The sequence below is a fragment of the Nannobrachium achirus genome, assembly GCF_963921795.1.
Source record: "Nannobrachium achirus genome assembly, chromosome: 8".
NCBI lineage: Eukaryota > Metazoa > Chordata > Actinopteri > Myctophiformes > Myctophidae > Nannobrachium > Nannobrachium achirus.
Window position 1 is genome coordinate 36,186,311 of NC_137817.1, and position 19,924 is coordinate 36,206,234.

Sequence of the window (19,924 nt, forward strand, 5' to 3'; positions counted from 1 at the left end):
TAAAAGCAAAATAATCTAAAATGCTCTCCTCTTTGGAATCATTTCAGGTTATGAATGACTAAAAACTAAAATACAAATTACCTACATTATACATAATGTAACAAATTTGTGATTTTAGTTTTTTTTTATTCTACGATACATATGATGTGAGTAGCCTAATGCACTGTATACAAAGGTTTTTGTGAACAGTGTGAATGTAATCAATGTAGAAATGAACTGCTTTCTAATGCGGAAGGTAACATTAAAATGAAATCTTTATACATTTTTACATACACAGAACGATTTCCCCAAAATGTCAGAAACATGTATTTACAGTATTTATTTCATAAGGTTACTGTTCATAAACACTGTAACCTTAACATAATATCACCTTAAATAAACATTAGCTTTTTACATATCATTTCACATAATCTGTAAATTATGAATATCAGAGACTAATCTTCATATATTATTGTGTCAATCAGCTTGGGGTACCTGAGGATAGGATAAAGTTGTGACCTGCTTAGGTCAATGTCCAAAAGATGATTGCTCTAAATTAACTTTAAATTCACATTCATTAAAACTAAAGGAACACCGTTACCCAGTAGTGCCCTGAATGTCCCAAGATTGTACTTGAGGTGGAAAGTATTTTGCAACTGGAGCTCACAGTGTGCAAGTGTTTGTTTTATGTTTTCCACTCAGCACTTGCCCAACTTCAGGTTTGGATGTGCATGTCCTTTCTTCTTTTCATGTACTTGAGTTTGACCCACATAATAGTTGTCATACAGTAGTTGTAGGGATTAGTTATCATTCAACCATCACATTAAAATCCTAAAGGTACATTTTACTCCGATAGTACGGGTAATTTGCTGAAAGCCCAGTCTAGATAATGTGTGGTTATTGTTCCTCGGGCACCCTTCCTCACATTCTTGGTCTTCATCAGTTTCATGTAACATGTCTTCAAGGCGTGGTAGTAACATTTGCCCAGGCAGGAAAGGTGTTGAGCTGGAACATGGCTGTACCCCAAGTGTTCAGGGCAATGTTGATGGTTATGACCCCCAGAAAGTTCAGAATGAACCCAGCCTTGGCCTGGAATCAACAGAATGCTTATTCCTTTTCTGTTTGAGTTTGTGTAAGCTCATGTTTCATGGTATCCAGAACATTTAACACAAGATTAATTTACATTTTTGAGGGGTGCTCCTGGAACAAGAGCTATATAGCTCCAACATCTGGCTTTATCCGGTCAAGAACCGAAGGAAAAAACGTGTTTAAAAATGTCCGGGCATGTCCGGGGCTTAAATAAACTGAAACGCGGGCTACATTAGGCCTAGATATGGCCTACATCCTGGCACAAACGGCTCAAAGTTTGATTTGTAAAACAACTGGGGAGAAAAACATGCTAAAAAAAATCCGGGGCTTGTCTGGGGCTTAAGTAAACTGAATCTTGGCCTACATCCGGCCTCGATATGGCCTACATCTTGGCACACATGGCTCAAGGTTTGTTGTACGCCCACGGTCCTATTGGCCAAGCTTCACAGGACACGCTGTGAATGGCTAACAGGGCGCTTGATGAAATTAACTCATACTGTAAATAGCACCGCTCTTTTCATTACGCTTCGAAAATAAAAGATAACCTGCACACTGCCATTTGCAAGGTACATGTAGTCTGATTTATGCAACGTTTAAGATTAGATTTAGGCAGCGTTTCGGTCACACACAACCTGCCTCAGACATAAATGCCTGCGGAAGGTCGTGTGTGACCGAAACATTGCCTTAATAAATCAGCCTACGTGTACCTTGCAAGTAGCAGTTAGTTTCACTTACGCACCTGCTTTTAGACTTTTGAACCGGGTGTGCGAAAGCTTTGTATCGATTATACGTATGCTTATAATGCATTATGGGATGTATAGCAAGTGTTACCATGAAGGGTCTTACCATGTCCATAACTTTGAGGTTTCCATAGGAGAAGGCGATGGCATTAGGTGGAGTGGCCACCGGTAGCATGAAGGCCAATGAGGCACAGATGGTACAGGGCAGCATGACATACAGCGGATGTAACTTGATGGCAGTGGCCTAAAAGTGAAGAGGTTTGCACAAATGCCAAGTTTGATTTACAATTTGTTGTGAAACTGTGTATAAATAAAACATTAATGAGGCCACGAGTACACTTTTAAAGACTGCCACGAGTCTGCATCAAAATCTATTTATATGCAGTCGATGCTTGAAACAAATTTGTTTTCATTCTTTGTTATACAGTAGATATGCATGCCTCTCTCGGCTCTCTGGTAGCCTGCTAAAGTCTCTATTCACCACTCTTTAGATTTTAAATGTTAGGCTATTCATTCCTAACATTTTACAGTGTGTTGAACGCAAAGGGAACTACGTACAAGCTAGAGACTATTGCAAATACGGTATGTATCCACCTGTTTCTGCGGGAATATACTGTAGCATTATTTGCGGGACACTTCCGGTTAACAGCAGACATACAAGCTCACGTCGCGTCGCAGATGCAACCGTTGTGAGCTTGTAGATCACTCTCGGCTGCGGCGCCGGAAGCTGCCTGCACATTCTGCGTAATGCACGATGGGATGTTGGAAAGTTGTGGATACAGTATCTTCAAAGCCTTCATGAAATAACCCTTGAATTTGTATTCTCACATGAATAATCATTGCTTTTGTATTTGTATTTGAATATGTAAAATTTTAATTATATACATTTCATGTAAAATAAGAATTGTTCAAATAAGCTCGTCTGTGATGTCACAGAACATATCTTTTTAACTCATTTGACCAAAGTGGATTTTTGCATATTAAGAGCTCATGTGCATGAGAGTGAGAGCATGTGTGCTTGCATGTGCTTTGGGTGAAGGTCTGTAAGAAGCTGTGTGCACATGCATGAGAGAAAGTGCACATTATGTACGCAAGTCTTGCGACTTTTCATCAGCATGTCTCTCCAGACTCACCATCAGTGTTGCCAGACGTACGATAATTATCGTATTTGTACGATAATTTGACCCTCTGTACGATGTACGATCAATAATTCCAAAAATGCCCAAATGTACGATAATTTCGGCTGAATTCGGCATATCATCAAAAAGAGCGTGAATTCACTATTTTCCCTGGCTGCTGATCTGGGATCTGGTTTGGCTTCTCAAAATAAGCCAGGAAATCAGTCAATCTGACCCTAGATCTGTACTTGGAGGCATTAAAACACTGGTTGCATCTTTCCAGACCAGTTTCAGGCTTTTATTTGTGTAAGCTCCAAGAAGTTGCCTGCCTCCACACAGCAAATCTGATGCGTTTTTGTCACGCAGGAGTCTAAAACGAGGTCGTTTCTTACACTAAAGACGCATTTTTTGGTGAAATTACGTTTTTACGCGAGTGATTTCTCTTTTTTGGCCGTGTACGATAGTTTCATGTCAAATACGATAATTCTGAGCCTCCGGTACGATAATTCAACATTTCCCATCTGGTAACACTGCTCACCATGGAGGCCAGTATAGGCAGGAAGAGTGTTGTGGTGGCAGTGTTGCTAGAACACTCAGTGAACATGGCCACCAACAAACACAGTAGGATGGAGATAGCAAAGGGAGGGACATCCGCCAGTGGTGCCAGGCTTTCCCCCAGCCACTTGGACAGTCCAGAAGTCTGCATCCACAGAATGTGGGCAAAGAAAGACAAAGGCAAAACAATGATTATTAATTTTACATTCTATGCTGCCTTAAATGGCTGGATTGTGTGAAGCAAGCATGTTTAACCACCCTATCGCCCCTATTCTGCGGTTAACATTCTGCAAAAATAGGTTGTGAGTTTGTAGGCTACTTACGGCGATGATATTAAGTGCCTACTAAAGAGCGCTTAATTGCCTAAGCTGCAATCCTGGGCACTATTCTCCCTCTGCCAACCTGGGGAGAGCCAATTGCCTAAGCTGCAATCCTTGGCACTATTCTCCTCTGCCAACCTGGGGAGAGCCCTGAACTGAGCTCATGCTTCCTTCAATGAATGAGGAGTGAGGCCGCTCCTTATCACCTGACAGGGGGGAAGGAGTGTGGAAGGAACACGTGATTCCAACCAGTTCCTTTCCTCTCCATCAGTTGCCCCGGCTGACCAGGGGGAGGCAGTATAGAGACCAGGATTACTGCACGTATTTTGTGAGGGTACCTACCCTAGGGTACACAGGGAGAACATCCAAACTCCACACAGAAAGGCCCACTCTTTTCTAAACAACTATAATACCTCACTTCCTCTGGCCAAAGCAAAGCCCCCTCCCAGAAGCAGAATAATGTTCCAGGGCATCCTCTCATGGACTGTATCCCAGTTCAGTAGGGCTGGGGGGGCCTTTCCTGTTGGAATAAGGAAACAAAGTTGAGCAAAATAACCTTTTTAACAGCTTTAACAGTTTCAATCTATTGGTTAATATGATCATATATTATGTTTGTCTTTAACTTTACAGAGAACCACAGCTTTTATTGACTGTAGATAAGACTCTGAGACAATAAAGACGTTCCATAAAGATGAAAGGAAAGATTAAGGCCAGTCCTTCAGATATGATGATTAAAAATATTATTAGTTGACCCGACAATTTATGCTACAGAAGGCAGTGCCAAGTTCCTTAATTGACAGATAGAAATGGATAAAGCAGAACGATCTCTGTTCAAAGAAGACAAATGAACATCAGCATTACCACGGCACCGTAAAGTCTACCTCATACATCTTTAACCCAAGTGTGTTTAATCATTGTGGCACCCTTCTGTGTACAAAACATCCTGCTTTGCCACGTTTTTGAGGAATAGCTCCATTCTTGTTGCTTATCATCACCCCAAGAAGGCTATGCTCAACTTGAGTTACCAAGAGAGGGAAAGTGTATGTATTGATTTTAAAGTAATTTGTCTAAAGGACAGAACAGTGAGTACTGCTGAACAGACTTGACCTTGGGGCTATCAGGCTACAACTCCCTCTTCTGTGCCTCAGATTATGAGGCTCTGGAAGGAGCTGTTACAGTGTTTACTACAGTCTAGCGAGTCAGCAAGATAGATTGTGCCACATGGCAGTAAAACATGATTGTCTGTAAAATAATAAAATGCAGTGCTCATATCCTATGCTTATACAGTAGTAGTATTGATTTACATTACATTACATTACAACACCAAGGCACCGCCAAAACCGTATGATATTTAGTCGACAGAAACTAAGACATTTCAGGTGAAATATGACTACAGGTATATAATTAAAGGTTTATTCCAAAGACTATGACTGAAACTAAATTAAAATTCTGTAAAAATCAACACTGTACAGTAGATTCAAGAAAGACACTTTAAAACCACAAATAATGCTACCAAAAGAAATGTAAGGATTGATTGTTGGGTCATGTGATCAGTGACATCATGAAGGTATACTCTTTGGCTTGCACATTCATGATGTCACTAATCACATGACCCCACAATGAATCCTCCAGTATGGTATATTAATGACATAGTTCAAAGTTGAAAATGAGTGGTATTCCCCTTTAACCAAACGTGTATTGTGCTGGACAGGCACATGCAGAGTCCAAGGCCAGTTGCCGTTTGCACTGCCACACAAATCTCTCTCTCTCTCTCTTACAACATGCCAATGTACTCCTTATGAAAATGATTAAATTGTTTCCCTCATCTATTTGGAGACATGCCATTCTCCCGAGACAAGCACAAACGCGATAGTGTATAGGAATCTGTATGTTGAACTGAAAATAGAACTGTTTCTGCTGTCCTACCATCTTCAGATGAGCCACCGGATGGGATGAGGAAGAACAGTGTTGACATCAATATGGCCACTGTACCATCAGTGACGTATCTATTAATAAAGGAGGAGGGTAGATACAAGGATTATCCAAAAGGAACCCAGGACCATGCTGGTATCATCTCAAAATATCAATTCCAGTCTTGATGGAATAAATTAATATATTGACGTTGGATGAAAAGTCCAAAACACAATGGCTGGCATAGAAGGCCTAGTAGATTGTGCCACATGTCAGTAAAACAACTCAATAAAACAATAATTGCGTCGTTAAAGTGCAGATCAACTGTAGGTCAACACATTAAAGTTCCTTCCCTTGTAGTAGTAGGCTGACATCCAAGTGTTAAAAACAGGTGAAAGTTTCGGCTCAAGGGCCTTCATCAGGGTCCAAATGGTTTGAGCTTTGAACCTTGAGCCAAAACGTGTTGGTCATAATACAGTATGTGCGGAATTTAAAACTTTGACAAGCAAAGCCATAACAAAATAAAGGCCTTTTTAAATATAAAACTCAACTGAGCGGAGTGCCTTGGATCTTTCTTAAGTTCACCTGTTTTTAACACTTTGATTTCAGCCTACTGTACTACTACAAGGGAGGGAACTTACTGTAAATGTGTTGACCTACTGTACAATTGAACCCTCTCCAAAGAGCACCTGTTTTCAGTTTTTGATCATTACGGACCCGTGCAGCGCTTCCTCGTTTCTTTATTCAAAATAGCCGCTGTGTATTCAATTCACTCACTCACTCTTATGATACTCACGCTTTGTCTTTGTTGAAAAGTACGGTGGCCCAGCCGGGCATGAAGCCTGGCTCCCTGGTGAACCACAGAAGAACCAGCAAGGTGAAGATGGTCAGCACACAACCCTCAGCGAAACTTATGCTGCCCAGTTTTTTGTACTCGTCTTTCATTACCTGGTAGGCCTCTTTGTCACCCTCGTTGTTTGTACCACATCCAAAGGACTTTTTCAAGCTGGGAAAATAGGAATTCAACATGCCACATCATTCAAAAATATGCAATGCTTCTAGTCCATTATGTTCAAGACCATGTGTGCCGATGTTATGGATGTACAATTAAGAGACATACTCGAAGCCCAGGAAAAAGAATTGCAGCCACAACCACGTGAGGATCAGCATTAGGATCATGTTGGGGAAGGAGAAACCAAACCAGCTAGCAAAGTTGATTATGTCTCCATTTCCTGGAAAGAGTCTGATGAGAAAGAGCAAACATTATTGCAGTGAAGTTCAAACATTTCAGCATGTTTCACTGCTAATGAAACTATAACTATTTGGTGTTACTTATACAGCAGTGACCATTAACCCTTTTAAGTTCAAGGATACCTAGTTAGATGCCTTACTCACCGTAGATCCCCATTTGATATGAATTTTATCTCTGAGACCCCAAATTACTTTACTACAGTATAAAATCCTCTTTATTTAACTGAGAATGTACAAATGGCTATCAATTATTTATCTGGGGGGGCCTGGAACACTCTCAAGCTCCCCAGGGGGTCCCCAAACCCCACATTGAGAACCACTGTCCTACTGTATAAATGTTTAAGATTCTTTTGAATCTTGCAAGTGAATCGGAACAAGTTGATTTTACTTACAAACACAGCTCTTTGAGCATGATCAGCTGTATGCTTGTAGAAAGAAGGCTAACTCGATGTTGTACTGTAACTGAGTCATGCTAATTAGCTTGTTCACAGTAGCTCTTTGCAGATATGGATGTTGTCATTATTGGATGGAGAAAAATAAACAGTGACCAATAACTGGAATTCAGGTGACTTGAAGTGCTGTGCTGGTTTCAGCCATAGGATGCTATACTAAAGAATGTGGCATAATTATAAGCACTACTATATATACTGTACTGTATGCACATTTAAGTTAGTTCATTTTCATCACACCACACCACACCACATAGTAAACACATCAGTGCTAGTTTAACTCTGTGGGTAAAAATGTACCCAGATCCATTTTTATACTCAAGAGTAAAATTCAGGGCTGTGCGTGCGAAGAGCGTGCGTGCGTGTGTGTGTGTGTGTGTGTGAGAGCAACTCAATTGCCAGAGAAGAATCATTACCATTGTACCTTTCTGCAAACATTGATGTGTTGCCTCTCAACGTTTCAAAATCACGATCAGAATAGTAACCATACAGAACATAAAAAATAATAAGATCTCATCTCAGTCTACAGATCAATCTTCAAACATTTATGTTTTTGGCCTAAAAAGAGGTGTGTGTGTGTGTGTGTGTGTGTGTGTGTGTGTGTGTGTGTGTCTGTGTGTGTGTGTGTGTGTGTGTGTGTGTGTGTGTGTGTGTGTGTGTGTGTGTGTGTGTGTACGCGTGTGCGTGTGTGCGTGAGTGCATGGATGCATATGTCATACTCATCAATCTGGCCCTTCAGGATGACATTGGGCGTGGTTCCTGTGAGGGTGGCGGTTCCTCCGATGCTGGCAGAGTAACACACACACAGGCTCATGCCTTTAGACAGGTTCAAATATCTCTCCTCTCTCTTTAGTCTGGTCTGCTCCTCCTCTAGGCTCTCCTTAACCTCTGGAGGGAAAAGAACTACGTTCAGGATACAGCAGTGACAAACTCACAAATAGGAATCAATGCATTATGTTGCATAATGCAAATTCTAAAAATGTATACTCCCTTCCTTGTATTACAGTATGTAGCCGTGCACAAAGCTGATATCAGTTTCCAGGTTCCCTGTTAATACTTTATCTTGGGATATGAATAAAGGACATGACCTGAGGCAGCTCATTAATAGTTTAAAATGATCAATATCTTCAACTTATCTGAGTTCCTCTCTATGAATATTTTACTGATTCGCTGAAAGATGAATGATTGACAGGGTAGGGTATCCAAGAATCTACTGCTCTACCCTATCTTTTAACTTTGGACATGGAAAGTGATACAGCAAAAGGATTTCTATGGGCTGTCATGATCAAATCTCATGTGGTGGTGACTCCAAAAAAGGATTAAACGTACCCAAAGTGTCATCATTTTCGATGGGTGTGAGTTCCATGCTATCCTTTGCGTCTTTGATGACGTTCCCATTTTCTGCATATGAAAGAAATTATTAACGAAAATGTAAGTAGCACAAACCAAAAGTAGTCTTATAAACTGCTAACCACTTACATAAGTCCAATTGACAGGTGTCCACTGGGTATCTATATTTCGTCGTCCTTTTTTGCCCTGTTCACCAAATCTTGCTGAAAATAGCCACTCAAGCTCTCAATGTGTCCCAATGCATTGCAGTGTGAGCTTGTAGATCTGCTATTTCCTACGAATGATCGCATATTATGACATGCCCAAGAATAGAGACACTAGGGCTCATGAGGTTAAACAAAGTATGTGAAGATGGCAGTGGCAGGGTCCTACGGATTGCAATGTAGGGATCCGTCCAAATAAGATAACTACTGGCTAGATTAACATGTAATTTGCTATGCACCTTGAACTGTACTGATTTAGTATTCAATGGGTGTAGCCTTTCACAAAAAGGTGAATAAGTTCTAAATGGATTTGTGTAAGAAAGCATTATCACTTAGCAAGGAAGAACTGATTAACTTCACATGAATTGGTGGTCAATTTTCCATGGTTATACCCACTTCAATGTTTCCTAATGGGGCCTTGTGGAGTGTCATAGAATTAGCATATAGTTTACGCCTCAAACCATGCTTATTTCCATTTCTTGGCATGTATCAAAAGGTGGCCTGGTGGGTGTCATCAGACTTGGCATAAAATGAATAAACTATTTTAATATACAACTTAGTATTCTAAACCACGATAACATCTTATTATCAACGAGCGTTCGGTTCAAACCACGTAGGTTACGTGGTGTGCCTCTGGGGATTATTGTCTCCACCAGCCGAAGGCTGAGGGGAGAGTATGTTTTCCCCTCCGTCCGTCCGTCCGTGCGTCCGTCCGTCCGTGTGTCCGTGTGTCCGTCCGTGTGTGTGTCCTCGCAGTTTGTGTGCAGCTAATCTCAGTCGCCGTTGGCCCGGTCGCTGCCAAAGTGAGCACACACATTCCCTGGATGCCAATCTAGAACCTCTGCCCTAAATTTTTCAAATGGGCTTTTTCTAGCGCCACCTAGTGGCCGATGTTCGCAAGACACATTTCTGTGCACTACTCTTACAGATTTGTTCCAAAAATCCTACAAATCGGTAGGCAGTATCTCGACAGTCATGTGATCGACACGGATCTGTCCGATTTTTCATATTCCATCCTGATTGGCTAAGATTGGCTTCCAAAGTTTGTAGGATTGAGCCGTTTGGAACAAAATGCCTCAAATCCCAAACGCAAAGTGCAATTATCATGAAATCGCGCACACACGTTCCCACTAGGTCGAAGAAGAAATGCCACTTCAAATTTTTGAAATCAGCCTCATGGTGGCGCTATAACAGGCCGATTTGTGGTTTTACCTATAACTCCATCGATCAGTTTCAAACTTTGTAAGCGCATTCCCTAGAGGCCAAGGAAAAACCCTTTACCTGCATTTTTCACATCAGCCTTTTATAGCGCCACCAGGAGGCCGACTTATGTAAAACACAATTTTTCCTATTATTCCTTGAGATTTTATCCAAAAATCATGCAAATCGGTACACAGTATCTCTATAGTCATGTGATCAAGTACGATCCATCTGATTTTCCATATTCCATCTTCATTGGCTAAGATTGGCTTCCAAAGTTTATAGAATCGGGCTGTTTTTTACCTTTTTACATTGGCCTATTATACAGTAGCACCACCAGGACGCACGGCCTGGTGGAGACCTGTGCTCGGAAGAGCACTGCTTCTAGTTAGCAGTGCTTCTAGACTTTTAGAGTTGTTTGCCCTTAGCTAATCAAAGAGGAAAAGGAAACGCACGCACGCACGCACGCGCGCACGCACGCACGCACGCACGCACGCACGCACGCACGCACGCACACACACACACACACACACACACACACACACACACACACACACACACCTATCTGGATAGTGCTCCCGACTCCGTTGGACTCCTTGGTATCACCCATCTCGAAGGACTGGTTGTCCCGACCCTCCTTGGCGACCTTCCTCTCAGCCTTGGCCTCCGTGTCAGACAGCTGCTGCAGCACAGCGTTGGCGATGGGCAGCATCATGGCCGTGGAGGCCGTGTTACTGATCCACATGGACAGGAAGGCTGTGGTGCCCATGAAACCTATCATCAGACTGGAGAGGAAGAAGAGGGATGGATGGGAAATATGGGAAAAGGAGAGAGGGTTGACATATTCAATGGACCCATTGCCAGTGGTGGAAAAGGTAATCACATTCTTTACTTAAGTAAAAGTATCAATACTGCAATGTAGAAATACTCTGTTACCAAAAGTAAAAGTACTAAAATGTTTGAAAATAGCAGATCTACAAGCTCACGTGCGTTGCGATGCGACGCGTTGTGAGCTTGTAGATCAGCTATTTTCAAATAGCCTATGTACAGTATAAAATAGGGCTGAAGTGGTTAATGTATGTGTAAAAGCCACTGCACTGCTTTTCTTTGTTAGTTTATTGATATTATTTTTTTTTATAATATAATCATTTAATCTGAAAAGTAACTAATAGCCTAACTAAAGTTTTCAAATGACTGTAGTGGAGTAAAAGAACAACATTTGTCTCTGAGATGTAGTGGTTTAGAAGTAAAAGTCTACTAGTTACTTTACACCACTGCCCATTGCTTCTTGTTAGAAAGTTCTGTTAACTTCAAACCCAAGGCGTCCTACCGGGCTGGCTTCACTCCCACAAGCAGCAGAACTCGCAGTGCAATCCTCTTGTGTAGGTTCCAGTGCTCCACAGCAATAGCCACCAGTAGACCACCAATGAACAGCATGTTGGAGTCTTTCAGATACTGCACGCACACCTGGACAGTGGAAATGTACATCACGCACACATGATTGATTTGACCCAGCTGTAATAAAGGAGCCCATAAGCACTTTATTAGCTATACTGTACTTCAAATAGTGACAATAGATGATCTACAACCTCATGCACAACCAATTGTGTTTGCGACATGATGAGCCTGTAGACCAGGGGTTTTCAAAGTGGGTGACGGGGCACCCTGGGGTGTCGTGACAGCAGTCCAGGGGTGCCGCGAGATAATTTGATAATATTTGGAATTTATTTTAAACTTGAAGTACAAAGTTATTTTCAGTCAGTTCTAACCAAAATGGCTATTATCTCAATGTTTTCCTCGCAACATAATCACTAAAATATCGCCACTGTCGGGCAGAAACCTCGTATCTCCAAGTTTCAGATGTGTACGTCTTTTGCCCTGCTTCATCATACAAGACTGTTGCACAAAACTAACCGCCCCCGTCTCCCAGAAATGAGTAAACATAACGGTTTGGTGATAGTTTTGTTTGAAATGGACTTGAAGGAATGGGTGATGGTGTAAATACTGCAGTGGTTCCCAAACTTCTCACTACTTGGAAATGTGTTTTCTAATTTATGGAATTTCTTCCAATAATCATTGAATTTGTTGTTAACTCATGAAATTCCTGTGATTGTTTGGGAATGTTTTTTGAAAAGGTTTCGAAATAATAATAACTAAAAACAAAATGTTGGAAACAAAAAAACAAAGGGACCCATAAATGGGTCCCGAGTCCCGACCCACTGCTTGGGAAACAGTGGTGTAAATACTGTACCTCGCTTGACTCCATGATTTGCATCATAGGGAAGAGGATGACGGGCAGCAGGGCTGTCACAGCCAGGGGGATGCACTCTGTACACCAGTACAGAGCCATCACAATGATCACAAAGCCACACAGAGCTTCCTGTAAAGACAAATAAAGAGAGTACGCACAGTCAAATCCTCAGTGTTCATTTAACTGAAGTGTCCAAAGTGTATTGCATATGAATATTCAGGACGCACTTGAGCAGGCACTATGTACACTATGTAGGCTACCATTATGTTCCATTGGTGTGTGGAAATAAAACTAGAAAAGAAAATTTCGAAGAAATTTTAAGTGTGCCTGCAGCTCGCTAAGTGTGTGCAACCTTGTATGTGTTAACATTAGCATCTTTGTTAGCATTAGCATTTGTTAGCATTAGCATGTGTTAGCATTAGCAATATGGTTTCTTGTTTTTAAGAAATAGGCTCCTCCCACAAGTTCCGCAAGGCGATTACGTTGTCCCGTCGCTCCCGAGATCGTTTGTGTTTCGTTTTGAGAGGGTCGTTCCCCCTGAAAAACACGTTTTGGCATGAAACGGTTACGTTTTGCGCGTTTGTGGTGCCCCCTATGCGTCGAAGTGGAAATGCTTTTGGGTATATGTTCAGTATAGCGCCCCCCACTTGTGGTTAAAATTTGGTGTTGACTGGATGTTTCGTTTGTGATTTATGGCTACTTCTTACAAAACGGGCTCCTCCCGCTAACTTTGGAACCCTGTTACGGAAGAACGGTATGGACTATCAAAATATCGTTTAAATATGTTTATCACATGAGTCCATAGATCGTGTGTATCGATTTTTGTGACATTTGGAGAAAATATGTAGGAAAAGGAGCAAAAAGTGTGTTTTGAAGAAAATTCAAAATGGCGGAAAATCTATCCTGACGCAAATGGGCGTGGCCTATATGAGGAGATGCGTCATGACCCAAGGAATCCAGGGAAAAAGGAATTTTAATTTTCCGACCCACGGTTCAAGAGTTACATGCCGAAAGGTAAAGTGGACTGTTATAGCGCCACCATGAGGCCAACTGACGAAATTATTTTTTATTTAATCCTTGATATCATTATAAATCTCCTCTCCAAGTTTTGAAACTGTAGCCCCTATGGTTTGCGAGAAAAAAAATATTGAATGTGAGTTTTTGCGATTCCCATTATAAGTCAATGGGTAAAATTAATTCACTAATAAATTAATATCAATTAAACGATACAACTTTTCTCTTAGAAAAGTAATAGCAACCTATTCCCGGCCGAGCCGCACGTTTTGATGTATATATTGCGTGGGTGGTGTAAATTGTGCGGCAGTTATTACGTGCAGAAATTTGTGGCGGGATTAATTACTTAAGTATGGCGGATTACAATAAGTGTTTTGCCATTGCATGGCAGGCACACTTAATAAAACCCATGTGTAACTACGTTTAGCATCTTGATATATACAGTATATATACACTGTATATGGACCTTATATAAAGAAAAGGGCAGGCTATTATAATGAACAAAGGCGAGCCGAGTGCTTCTGAGCGTTCACAGGACACAGGGTGATGACTCCAGTCCAGGTGGTATTTGAGGTGCTCACAAAGTTAAAAAAGGATCATAAAGGGTTCTTCAAGCACACTCTGAAGTTAAAAAGCCTTGAATGACAAGGAGGACTATTATATGACATACTAAAACAATAAAAGGCGTCAGTGGCCTTTTACCGTCTTCCTAAAGGGCAGGCTATTATAATCTGGACAAGAGCAAAGTATTCATTTGATATAAATTCATATGAATTATGTTATTAACACTGGTTGAATAAAGTTCTTTTTTTATTTAATTTTTTCGGCCCTATTCACGGCCCGCCCACTCAGCATCCCCCCGGTGCTGAAGTCACGTTTTGAAGGGGTAAAACCCTGCTAACACAGAAATCGCAAATGTAATGCAATTTCCGAATAGTACAGTATAAAATACGGCTAGCATGAACAAGAACACAAGATAGTAAAAGGCACAAAGCATTATAATTTACTTTACCGTTCGAAATAATGATTTGTTGGCTTTAAGTCCAGCTATTTCTGTTATAGTTTCCCCTTCTAAATTGACATCAGCACCAGGAAGTTGCTGAGAAATTTGCTGAGTGGGCGGGCCATGAATAGGGCTTATTGAACCCTGAAAACGTTCTACCTTCTATTAATTTAATTTAGCATGATCAAAAGTTACATCATGGAACAAAATGCTCATAATATAGTTTAGTATTTGGGTGTTATGCAACAAGGGTTACATTATATAACGCGGTAGTAGGGCCCAAGAAGAATAGCCAATACTAGACTGATGTTCTTTGACTTGTGGAATATTGTTCTTTGAGCCATTACACTGTTTAAGGTGACCCCTTTCATTTTTTTTTCATTTAACTAGGTTACTGGTTTGGATATAATTGGTCTCCAGTGTAACAATAAACCCCAGCCCCCTCTGTTTCTCTCTGTCTCTTTCTCTCTCTCTCTCTCTCTCATTTGCCAGCTCTCTGTATACATACTTGGATCACACTCTGAAGTTATGAAGCATAACACTATTGATTCAAAACAACAAATAGGGCTGAGTGAACCTGAATGAAAACATTTCCCTTGGTATGTACAGGTAACACACTGACAGTATGTTCATGCTAATTAAAGGCTTTAATTTGTATTAGCACTGTTGTAATGTACAGCAGCATTTTCAATGTAAACAAGCAGCTTATCACAAGGTATCACGTGTGCAACTGGCAACGCTTGACCTTGAAATGCATCATGGTTTTTATGGCTAATGATCCAGATAAACTACATCCTTTCTTTCAAACAACCACAGTGAAATCATATCCTATATTAACGTACTCTGATATATACAGATTCTTTTTTTAAATAAGGTTTTATCCACAAAACATTATGGATTGCCCCTTTATGTTTTTGTTAAATTTTGTTTGCAGTTGTGTAGGCTAACAAAATTGATTAAGAAAAATTGAAATGTAAAAACTGTAAAAATAAATAATACTAATAGATAACAAGGAAAGATTAATCATTTCTGAATATAGTCTCTTACTTATATATATATATGAATATTGGAAATGTTTTCACAAATTTTGCAGCTAAGATAATTTAACAGAGACATTTTTTTTAATTTTCCATACATTAAAATACTATGGTGGAGATCAGACAGGTTGAAACAATCTTGGTGGTGATCAGGTGTACTTAGTTTTCTTTAGATTCCATTTTTTAACTTGGCATGACAATATTATGATAGGACAGCGAAATGCTCAAAAGACATGAAACAGTACATTGCACTGCAACAGCATGTCACACTTGGGTTCCATTTTTACAGTCTCATAATTAAAAAAAGACAGCTTTCTAAAGACATTCTGTACATGAATTGGAAACCACCTCTCAAAGATGGAAAAATACTGAAAAATACTGAGCAAACATATAAGAACGGGATCAGGGACCAGTGGATAACTACCGTTATCAATATAGTTGGTGCAGTGGATGCATCTGCAACTACTGTCACCGGTGGAATCTACCAACAGCCGACGCTACCTGACGGCCCCTCCGGTTAACCGGGATGAGAGGCAATAAACCCAGCGGCCTTCCAGCAGTATGGCCGCTGTCGGAATAGTATTGGCGGACTTTCAGGCCCATAAGAACAACTACATAAAGTGCTTTAACACCCAGTAGCAGTGTTTCCTCTGGTAATCCAGCCTAGGATATACCTACGGACTGGTTGTTGGAGGGTTTGGATAACTTGGGAAGGCCAAAGACGAGGCAGGCTGGCAATGTATTATACACATACTTACCGGGCCATCAACCAGCAGTGGCAGAGGCATAGCAGCCAGTGGTGTCAGTATGATCATCAAGTAATTCCTGTAGCTCCATAGCAATTTAAGGCAGTTAGCCATGATCCAGATGTGCAATGATATCCACAATATTGTAAAGTGAGCCGGAGAGAGAGAGAGAGAAAGAGAGAGAGAGGGAGATAGAGAGAGAGAGAGAGAGAGAGAGAGAGAGAGAGAAAGAAAGAGGCAGATGTGCAATAATATCCCCAATATTGTAAAGTGAGCAGGACAGAGACAGACAGATAGAGAGTGAGAGAGATTACACTGAAAAAACGGGATTCGTTTACGATAATTTTACAGTCACCATCTGGTGTCGGACCATCTGAAGAGTCCAGGCGTTGATAAAGTCCCAGTATATATAGCCCAGAGTATCAGCCAGAGACACACTTAAACATTAACTTTGGAGTGGAGAGGACTGCATGCACAGGGTGTGTTTATATCAGTCAGTAGATAGATTACAATATTCTCACTCGGATGTAAACAAATAATAATGTTTTTGTTTGTAAAACCTTACATAGTAGTCACGCTCCAAAGTGTTCATTCAGTTAATATTCTAATCTAGACTAAGTCTAGCATTCGCAAAAACTTTTTAACTTATACAGTACCACTGTGAATATGTATTTAGTTCTACTGTACATATGAGTGATATACGTTTTACTATATGTGGTACTTATACAGTAGTATATAATGTATTTAATCACAGTTCTTCACTCTCTCTTTCTCTCAATCTCTTTCTCACACGCACGCACGCACATGCACATGCACGCGCTGCGCGCGTGCACACACACACACACACACACACACACACACACACACACACACACACACACACACACACACACACACACACACACACACACACACACACACACACACACACACACACACACACACACTTCTTGACAGTCCTGCTGAACCTCAAGTCACGTGACATGTCATATTCACCTGAGGATACATGAGGTTTCCCAGCCTTATCTTGATCAGCCCCACATGTCTGTGGAATTGAATAACAATCATTGTATAGACAAAGTCAAAGTTTATCAGCAGGACTCGGCTTCCAAATGAGTAAAATATTGTGCAGTTTGTTTTAATGATTGGGAGAAGATTAGATTAAAGGAGAAAAGGCAAGAGAAGTGTTTCAAGTAGTTTATGCTATTTTGTGTCAGACAGGGTGATTTGGAAATATAGGCACATTCTGTACACCTTATTATGAAATTCAACTATACATACCGTACTGTATACAGTGAGGCACGATGGCGCAGTCGGTAGTGCTCACAACTAGAAGGTCCTGGGTTTGATTCCCGCTGGGGACGCTATGGGTGTTCTCTCCTCCACGTCATTAGTGCCCATACCCTAGGTGGGGTTGGCAAAAGGGTTTTTCTGTGTGGAGTTTGCATGTTCTCCCCGTGTGCCCTAGAGGGGAAAGGAACTAGTTGGAATAAGGTGTACCTTCCACACGCTCCAACCGGGGAAACTCGCCCCTGTCAGGTGAAAAGAAGCATCTTGGACTCCTCGTGCATTGAAGGAAGCAGGAGGTCAGTCTGTTGCTCTCCCCAGGTTGGCAGAGGGTCTTCAACAAGGGGTGCGGGATCACTAGGAGGTCCTCAGAATTACTACAGCATCTCTATTCAGAGGAGAACTTTAGCCAAAAATTCCAGATATACAAGCTCACAACACTGTGAGCTTGTAGATCGTCTATTTTCGGCAAAGAGGATTGGTTTAGGGGAAAAAGGAGAAGACTATGTAAAGATCGAAAGGTCAGGTTTACTAAGTATTGACGGTTTAAGTAGTTAAAAGTCTGAAAATACACATAAACATGATTACAACATGATAGTGCTGTCAAACAACTCTATATGTATGAAATCTATGTAAAAGTTTAATCAACAACCTATTTTATACAGTAAATGGTGGGGTCCCTGGCTGCTTCATCTCTCTGTCAACTTAGGGGTCCTTGGCTGAAAAACATTGAAGACCGCTGCATTAGACAATTGACACTGGGTGATTTTTTTTTTTTTTAACATTTAAAAAAAAAAGAAAAGAAAAAATACAAGGGTTTAAACTAAAGGATGATACTATTGAACTTGTTCTAATCTTGAGCAGATTCATTTGCAAAAACATTTAATTACGTTACCGAAGCGAAGAACTTGTTTTAGTGCTTTCTGAACTGTTTTATCTTAGTTCAAAGTGCACACACTCCTGAAAATGTTTTGCATATCTATATTCTATCTGTATTAATAATTTCTTCAGATAAGTCTTATTGATTTAATAATTAATTTGTTAATTCATTAATACATTTCTTGATATTGAAATTACTTTGAAAAGTCTAAATAATCTTTATTTGCGTGAGTGAGTGAGTGAGTGAGTGAGTGAGTGAGTGAGTGTGTGTGTGTGTGTGTGTGTGTGTGTGTGTGTGTGTGTGTGTGTGTGTGTGTGTGTGTGTGTGTGTGTGTGTTACAACCTTTTGAAAAATACAAATTGCATGACCAATCTGGAAGTGTGTCAATGTTTTGTCCTCAAGTACAAAGTCCCTAGTCTCCAATATACATCAGAGATCTCCACCTCTGATCGTCTGGCTTCCAGAAACTACAAAGTTTATACACACATTATACACTATACATTACTATACATGAAGAAACCTCTGTCTGTCAGTCAGTCTAATCCACATGTTTTCCCTCAATGGGTTGAGCAATTTATCTGAACTGGCACATGGCCATTGACCATTAGTAGTTTAAGCTGTTTAGTACCGTTTTTGTCAACTCTGTGTTGTCATGGTTATGGTTCCGCCAAGGCTATGGCATCAGTAGCCGCTGGGTGGACACTTAACTTCACACACACAACACCACCTGGATCACAGATACCAAGTTATAAGCCGTATCCACAAAGACAGCGTTTTATGCGCTGAGGAGCGCTTTGAATATCATCTCTACAGCACTCACACACAGAATGACACATGCAATGATCAAAGTTCAAACAAATGTTGTATTATTAGCCCAATAGCTTAGCTGAAACAACATAAACATTCTCATGGTTGTGGTGGTAAATGATTTGACACTGTTGTAAATGAGCAGGTCATCAGTGTCACACACGTAATGCCATGCCACAACATGAAATCAGCAATGCTACGCTCCAAACGTTCAACTATGCATACCGAGTGCATATATGGTGCCAACCCCGAGTTTCCTGAGTTTGTGTATTGCTGTGCCAAGCCTGAGTTTCCCGAGTTGGCCGTTTTCTTTTTTTCTTTTTTTTTTCTTTCTATTCTCTACTTCCGGCTTTTTTTTCTCTTTTTTTTCCTACTCTCTACTTCCGGTTTCAGCATGATCGCGATCGCGAAATGCATGTTTGACTCCAAGAACAGCCCATGGAAGCTCCCATAGCAGCCATGTTTGTTTACATTTGAAGAAAACACTATAGCCCCTAGGCCTATATCTTTTGAATGCCTGAACAGATTTCCAAGCGGATTTTTTGGTTTGAAAGCTGTGAATGGCGTGCATGACCCGTGCACATCGTGTACATTAAAAGGTAAGAATCTAAAGATCTCTGGCAATGGAAGACATTGAAGATTTTAATGCTTGGCAGCAAGCAGGTTAACCAAAAGCCTGCATGTAGTATGCCTATCTGCAGTCATTTATCTTTCAGTTCCCACAACATCACGTT

The 19,924-nt window shown here is 40.8% G+C and overlaps 1 protein-coding gene across 1 annotated transcript; it reads right to left on the minus strand.

The window, feature by feature from the left end:
* Window positions 1-939: 939 nt before the first annotated feature.
* On the minus strand, window positions 940-16,330 carry LOC308289338 (solute carrier family 13 member 2-like; the record flags this gene model as incomplete). Its single annotated transcript, XM_080731023.1, has 13 exons — window positions 940-1,068; window positions 1,915-2,052; window positions 3,465-3,626; window positions 4,215-4,321; window positions 5,728-5,807; window positions 6,509-6,718; window positions 6,833-6,955; window positions 8,132-8,300; window positions 8,742-8,813; window positions 10,727-10,950; window positions 11,496-11,632; window positions 12,417-12,545; window positions 16,229-16,330. The coding sequence occupies 13 exons, from the start codon at window positions 16,328-16,330 to the stop codon at window positions 940-942; spliced, it is 1,782 nt and encodes a 593-aa protein (XP_080587149.1).
* Window positions 16,331-19,924: the final 3,594 nt, after the last annotated feature.